General features: G+C 50.8%; 3 protein-coding genes across 3 annotated transcripts; 1 reads left to right on the forward strand and 2 right to left on the reverse strand.

The window, feature by feature from the left end:
- The first annotated feature begins 490 nt into the window (after positions 1-490).
- On the forward strand, positions 491-906 carry LOC147087960 (histone H2A type 2-C-like). Its single transcript, XM_085977867.1, has one exon. It carries the CDS (start codon positions 491-493, stop codon positions 878-880), a length of 390 nt encoding a protein of 129 aa, XP_085833993.1. The 3' UTR covers positions 881-906.
- A 743-nt stretch (positions 907-1,649) lies between these two features.
- Positions 1,650-2,182, reverse strand: LOC147087961 (histone H3). The gene has a single exon (XM_085977868.1). It carries the CDS (start codon positions 2,168-2,170, stop codon positions 1,760-1,762), a length of 411 nt encoding a protein of 136 aa, XP_085833994.1. The 5' UTR covers positions 2,171-2,182; the 3' UTR covers positions 1,650-1,759.
- A 1,392-nt stretch (positions 2,183-3,574) lies between these two features.
- Positions 3,575-3,960, reverse strand: LOC147087962 (histone H4). The gene has a single exon (XM_085977869.1). It carries the CDS (start codon positions 3,904-3,906, stop codon positions 3,595-3,597), a length of 312 nt encoding a protein of 103 aa, XP_085833995.1. The 5' UTR covers positions 3,907-3,960; the 3' UTR covers positions 3,575-3,594.
- Between the last annotated feature and the right edge of the window lie 3,368 nt (positions 3,961-7,328).

The following is a 7,328-nucleotide window of genomic DNA, read 5'->3' on the forward strand; positions in this document are numbered from 1 at the left end:
CTCCCGCAGCAGCGCCTGTGCAAAGGATCGATCGATAATCTGTGAATCCTCACTTTTACACAGATTGAGCTGGAATGTGTCCCGTTACAGAATCAATGGGGATTTAATCCCGCCCGATACAGTTTGAAATTGAACCCGAAATTAATCCCAATTGTAACAGCCTAGAATTTGCAAGGGAGAGATGGAATAAGACAAAAGGAATAAAAAACTGTCCGGAAATCTTTGGCGAATAGTTCATTTATTAACTTAATTCGATGGTTTAGGAAAATATTGGCGGGCTTTTGAAATTAAAAATCGTTGGCGGACAGTTATTCCCGCACCCTTGCCATTGGCGGGAAAAACAGACTGTGATTGGTCACCGGAAAACACCAATGAAATTCCCCATAGAGCGACCAGTCACAAGTTCGTATTTTCATTCCTCCAGAAGGTATAAGTAGGGCAGATGTGGGCGGAGTTTATCATTATTTCTTTCAACGGGTGAATTGTGGAAATGTCTGGAAGAGGAAAAACCGGCGGTAAAGCTCGGGCCAAGGCTAAGTCTCGATCATCCCGGGCCGGACTGCAGTTCCCTGTGGGCCGTGTTCACAGGCTCCTGCGAAAGGGCAACTACGCTGAGCGTGTGGGTGCCGGAGCCCCGGTCTACATGGCTGCTGTGCTCGAGTATCTGACCGCTGAAATCCTGGAGCTGGCCGGCAACGCGGCCCGCGACAACAAGAAGACCCGCATCATCCCCAGACACCTGCAGCTGGCCATCCGCAACGACGAGGAGCTCAACAAGCTGCTGGGAAAGGTGACCATCGCTCAGGGCGGGGTGCTGCCTAATATCCAGGCGGTGCTGCTGCCCAAGAAAACCAGCACTGCCAGCTCCAAGAGCAAGTAAACTGGACAAGATTCAATCTAATAACCCAAAGGCTCTTTTCAGAGCCACCCACTTTATCTGTGAAAGGGTTGTTTACTGTTCGGCCATTCTCGGTTATAAACGGGACATGTAGAAATGTAAATCCACAAACATTACAGCGGGTTTGTTGTTACCGAATATTCAGATCAGCGATTCAATACAGAGGGGGGCTGGCTTCAGAGAAAAACAAAACACACGGAAACTTAACGTGAGACCGGCCGTAATTAAACACATTGGGAGAGCCGAATATGAACGCATGTTAAGAAACGATTATTAAGCCAGTGAGCGGTTGATGGGAGAACCGTTCCTTATTGGGGCAATAATTCCATATACATCCTGAGCACATTGATCCATACTAACTTTTCCCCTTTTAATTTGCAGACATAGAAGATAGGAGCAGGAGTAGGCCATTCGGCCCTTCGAGACTGCTCCGCCATTCAACGAGAGCATCGAACCAGAATTACAGCTCTGGTTAATATAAAATATTCCAAATAGTAACTACCTCTCCCCGCAGTAAGAGTTGATTTAAAAGTGTGCTTCAGACTTCAGGCACCTCGTTCTCTCTCGATGATCAATCCCGGTATGTGGAGTTGGATCAGTGCTCCCACTTATAGTTTCCTACTGGGCGGGTGCAGTCAGTTTACTGGGCAGATCACTCACATTTAAACCTAGACCATACCCAGACATTCACTGCCCCCACTTTATAAATCTCAATTACATTAACACTGCAAGAGCAGCACGGTGTGTGCACAGTCCAATTTGCCTTGGGGCGATCGCAGCTCTTTCCTTTGCTGATTTGGTGGCTCTTAAAAGAGCCGTTGTTGTATTTGGTGCTAAAGTCTAGAGCCGGGCAGGGTGAGTTTAGGCGCGCTCCCCGCGGATGCGGCGGGCCAGCTGGATGTCTTTGGGCATGATGGTGACTCGCTTGGCGTGGATGGCGCACAGGTTGGTATCCTCAAAGAGCCCCACCAGGTAAGCCTCGCTGGCCTCCTGCAGGGCCATGACGGCCGAGCTCTGGAAGCGCAGGTCGGTCTTGAAGTCCTGAGCGATCTCCCGCACCAGGCGCTGGAAGGGCAGTTTGCGGATCAGCAGCTCGGTGGATTTCTGGTAGCGGCGGATCTCCCTCAGAGCCACAGTGCCGGGTCTGTAGCGATGGGGTTTCTTCACTCCGCCCGTGGCTGGAGCGCTCTTCCGGGCCGCTTTGGTCGCCAGCTGTTTGCGAGGAGCTTTCCCTCCGGTCGATTTGCGCGCTGTCTGCTTGGTCCTGGCCATTTTCTGAACCGATCTCAACACAATCTGGAACACACGGACTGTTAATGCGGAGTCTGCTGTGTGTCCGCCTTGTTATACTCAGTGAGGGACCGCCCCGAGCACTGATTGGTCAGAGTTGGTCTTCAGCCAATCAATGAAACGCTGGATACTCAGGCCCCGATTGGCTGAGCTGTGATTAATCGCCCATTTCAAAAAGTCCGCCAATTTTAGTGCAGGAAATGACCGTTTTGAGACAAATCGATTTTGTTCTGCACATATTGAGACGATCATTGCCAGAATCATTGAAGGTTTTAAATGTTCCTTCCTGGGCTTGGTGCTTTAGGGCCCTTCCCATTGCCCGCACTCTGGGCTGTTGATGCTGACAGGAGCGGGGAAAGGGACCCGCGCCAATCTCCCGCTCTTCCACTCGATTCCTCTCCCTCTCCTCTCCAGCCCATTCAGAATTTCCCTCCGCCCGTCCCATTGTGACGTTAGCCGCCGCTTTCAGGGGAGAGGATCAGAATTCAGTCGCTTCTCTCTGTCCCCGTGGAGCCTGTGAGAAGGCCTTGGCCAATAATCTGTCATTGGGTAACTGTGCAGTCAGCGATCTGATACTCGGCACATTTTAGATTGCTGAATGGAGACTTATTGGCGCCGGTTACAGATAAGAGGCTGACAAATTAAACCTGTTCGTAGAACAGCGCCAGGAATTACTGACGCTGAACGCAGAATAACCGAACAAAATGACGTAGATTTTAAAATCATTCCATTGAAACTAGACTTTAGATTAATTCGCTTCTTTCCAGCACTGGAATTGGCGGGCTTTTTCAAAATAAAAAAAAAATTCAAACATTTCGACAGGACGACAATGTCAACCAATGATGTGCTTACTTTCTAATCTGTGGCTCTGTGATTGGTTACGAAATGGGATTGTGGAGCGGACCCCCAATCAGAAGTAAGGTCGGGTTAGAGCGGCTCAAACTGCGGTAATTTCAGGTCCCCGAATGACTGAACTGAAATTTCACAATTTCACAAACCCTGTCAGTATCAGGGCCGGACACCACCGTCTGGCTGCAAATTCACAATTTGGACTCTTTTCAGTAACCCACTCAACGGCTCATGTCCGACCAGCCAACTAATTATTAAAATTATAATCATTACAGTAAAACTGCACAATGGAGAAATGTGTAGACGCGATGTGGCTTTACACGGAGAGGGAATGTTCCGTCTGAGGAAATAACTCTCCATAAACCTGGTGCAACCGAAAGCGAAATTCAAAGATTACAGAACACATCACATATCTGTTAATAATATTTCTGACCACAATCTATTTTTGAGAACAATCTACCCCAGCTCCCGTTCCCAGGTCACTGCTCTCTCTGTGAGGCTGTGGGTGGCTCTTAAAAGAGCCTTTGTGTTGTGTTTGGTTGAAAGGGTCGAGTTGTTCAGCCGCCGAATCCATAGAGAGTGCGGCCCTGCCGTTTCAGAGCGTACACCACATCCATGGCAGTGACCGTCTTGCGCTTGGCATGCTCAGTGTAGGTGACCGCATCCCTGATCACATTCTCCAGGAAAACCTTCAGCACCCCACGGGTCTCCTCGTAGATCAGACCCGAGATTCGCTTGACACCGCCACGGCGAGCCAGGCGGCGGATGGCTGGTTTGGTAATGCCCTGGATGTTGTCACGGAGTACTTTACGGTGGCGCTTGGCTCCGCCTTTGCCGAGTCCTTTGCCTCCTTTGCCTCGTCCAGTCATGATGATTCTTCAGTCAAACTTCTGCTGAATGAGAAACAAACTGTTTGTGGCTGCTCTTATATACAGCCGACTCCGACCTGACTGAGAAAGCGCAGAGTAAGAGAGGCGGGGAGGGGAGGAGACAGAGTGAGAGATTAAACAGAGAGAGCGGGAGGGGAGGAGACATCCTGCTGTCAGCTCCCGGCCCCTCCAGCCTCTCTGTGTTTCTCTCTCCTCATTAACTCTCCGATTCCAATTAAACTCGGGCACTCCACATTCCCAGACTGGCCTCTTTCTGTCTCGAAGACCGGGATGTCTGCTGCCGAGAAAGTTTCATCAGAAGTAAAGGCAGCAATTTCGATTTACAGCCGTTTCATTGCTGCACTGATCGCGCTCTCTCACCCCATCGCCGACATGTTCTCTGTTTTTCGGCTGAAATTTGAAATCAAATAAAGCTTCACGTTTAATTCCCACTGCAAGGCTGAGCAGGGGGGCAGGGCAATCCTATGACAGGGAAATCTTTGAATTTTACACAAGATTGCCTCTGAAATCCGGCGATGAGGGCGGACACACAAACACAGTGACATTAGTCTAACCCGCCCGTCCCTTTAACACACTCTCGCTGACACAATGTTCACTCTGCTCATTCACAGCACAATCTGTTCCCAGATTTACAGTTCACAGGACAGGTTTTCCTCTCCGCTCGGCCTGTGCTGCCGATTCTCGGGGTTAGTTGGAGTTTCCCAGCTCAGTCAGTGTTAAACACTCTGAGGCCGGCGCTCCTCACAGTGTCTGTTCCCCAGATTCAGGGGCAGGAGCCAATCACAGCTGTGGCTGTGTTCACTACTATCTGGTTTGAAGGTACTATATTGTTTGCAGGCAGAAATATGTTTGATTTATATGAAAATAGAAATGATGATCTCACTGCCCCTCTAGCCTCTCTCTCTCCTCCTCCGAAACTGAGGAACTGAACAGAGCAACTGGTGTCTGATGCATTCCATTCTCAACACCCGGAGACAGCAATGAGAGAGAGAGAGAGAGATGGTGTCAGTCTTAATGTTCGTACTCTGATACAGGCGGCCCAGGCACTCTCTGTTAGAGAGGTTTAGGGGCAGGAACGTGTCACAGTTTGTCTGTGTGTATCCTAGCCTGCTTTTAGAATATAGTATTATTCACAGAAATAGTGAGACATTCTGTTTACCACACATGGCTTAAACTCGGATTCAATAGACCGAAAACTGAGAGGTTCAGCATCGATCCAGATATAACTGGCAGGGCTGGGGGATTTGCTGACTGGGGATTGATCTTGTGCACAAGTCACAGAGACAGACACATGGGGTGACAGACTCACCGGCCCGGGATCTTGTCTGGGTGTCCTTGTGCACCAGTCGCTGAAGGTAAGCATGCAGGTGCAGCAGGCGGTTAAGAAGGCAAATGGTATGTTGGCCTTCATAGCGAGAGGGTTTGAGTACAGGAACAAGGATATCTTGCTGCAGTTGTACAGGGCCTTGGTGAGACCACATCTTGAGTATTGTGTGCAGTTTTGGTCGCCTTATCTGAGGGAGGATGTACTTGCCATGGAAGGAGTTCAGCGAAGATCCACCAGACTGATACCTGGGATGGCAGGAATGACGTAGGAGGAGAGATTGGATCAATTGGGCTTGTACTCGTTGGAGTTTAGAAGAATGAGAGGGGAGCTCATTGAAACTTATATAATTCTGACAGGACTGGACAGACTAGATGCAGGAAGGAAGTTCCCGATGGTCGGGCAGTCCAGAATCAGGTGTCACAGTCTAAGGATAAGGGGTAGGCATTTTAGGACAGAAATGAGGAGAAATTTCTTCACCCAGAGAGTGGTGAACCTGTGGAATTCTCTACCACAGAAGGCAGTAGAGGCCAATACATTAAATATATGCAAGAAGGAGTTGTATATATGATATACCTATCAATTCCTCCAATAAAAGGCGAAGAGTTACGAAGGTGACTAAAGGTTTTTATTGACTAAATAACAGAGCCCACTCTCGTGGGTGATCCGATCCAAGCAGGAGGAACACCAGCCAGTCGCTCACCTTTATACCTGGCCTGGTGGGTGGAGCCAAGGCGGAGTCGGCAGTGGTCATCCCAGGTATAGCAGTGTGGCAAGAGGCGACCTCGTACCGTGATACAATAGTGGTCAGTGATACAGTTATAACGAACAGTGGTGAACAGTGCTAACTACTAACAGTGTTACGATAGTGAACGTGGTTTACCACATTCACCCCTTGTTTAGAATTAAGTCCGGCGGGGTAAAGTGTACTACCAATTCTGGTAGGTCAGTCTGTCCGGAGGCTTCGTAAGCCTCTCCGATCGCCGCAGCGGTGGTGTTGCCTTATCCGGTGCTGGTGCCTTATCCGGTGTTGATGCTGGTGTTTGCGTGGTCGGCGAGGGCTCGTGGGGTTCCGGCATGTCGTCTACCTGGGCTGAGGTTGGGGGGGGGGTGGTGGCAGTGTTTCCGGATCGGCTGAGGGTGCGAGGTCTCGTAGGGAGACAGTGTCCTCCCGCCCGTCTGGGTACGCCACGTAGGCGTACTGGGGGTTGGCGTGCAGGAGGTTCACCCTCTCGACCAGGGGGTCCGTTTTATGGGCCCTCACGTGTTTCCGCAGCCAGACCGGTCCCGGGGCGGTCAGCCAGGTTGGTAGAGTGGTTCCCGTAGTCGACTTCCTGGGGAAAACGAACATTCGTTCATGGGGGGTGGTGTTAGTGGCCGTGCAAAGTAATGACCGGATGGAGTGCAGCACTGTCGGGAGGACTTCTTGCCAGCGGGAGGTTGGGAGGCCCTTAGACTTTAAGGCTAAGAGGACGGCCTTCCATACCGTCGCGTTCTCTCTTTCCACCTGACCGTTACCTCTGGGGTTGTAGCTGGTGGTCCTGCTTGCTGCAATACCTCTCTCTAGGAGGAATTGCCGGAGTTCCTCGCTCATGAAGGAGGAGCCCCGGTCGCTGTGTATATAGTTCGGGAACCCGAACAAGGTGAAGAGGGCATTCAGGCACTTAATGACCGTGCTACTGGTCATGTCGGGGCAGGGGAAGGCAAAGGGGAAACGGGAGTACTCATCAACGATGTTGAGGAAGTACACATTACGGTCAGGGGACGGGAGGGGCCCCTTAAAGTCGATGCTCAGGCGCTCGAAGGGGCGGGTGGCCTTGATCAGGCCTGCTCGGTCCGGCCTATAGAAGTGCGGTTTGCACTCCGCACAGGTCTGGCAGTTCCTGGTCATGGTCCTGACCTCCTCGATGGAGTAGGTCAGGTTGCGGGCCTTAATGAAATAGTAGAGTCTGGTGACTCCGGGGTGGCAGAGCTGGTCGTGGAGGGTCTGAAGCCTATCGATATGCGCGCTGGCGCATGTCATTCGTGAAAGGGCATCAGGGGATTCGTTCAGCTTGCCTGGCCGGTACAAGATCTC

Source organism: Somniosus microcephalus, unplaced genomic scaffold (assembly GCF_052327205.1).
Source record: "Somniosus microcephalus isolate GS21.2 unplaced genomic scaffold, FLI_Smic_1.0 unresolved_chr5, whole genome shotgun sequence".
Taxonomy (NCBI): domain Eukaryota; kingdom Metazoa; phylum Chordata; class Chondrichthyes; order Squaliformes; family Somniosidae; genus Somniosus; species Somniosus microcephalus.

What these genes read in the sequence shown, in the direction of transcription:
- LOC147087960 (XM_085977867.1), top strand. Translation starts at nt 491, where the DNA reads ATGTCTGGAAGAGGAAAAACCGGCGGTAAAGCTCGGGCCAAGGCTAAG.
- LOC147087961 (XM_085977868.1), bottom strand. Translation starts at nt 2,170, where the DNA reads ATGGCCAGGACCAAGCAGACAGCGCGCAAATCGACCGGAGGGAAAGCT.
- LOC147087962 (XM_085977869.1), bottom strand. Translation starts at nt 3,906, where the DNA reads ATGACTGGACGAGGCAAAGGAGGCAAAGGACTCGGCAAAGGCGGAGCC.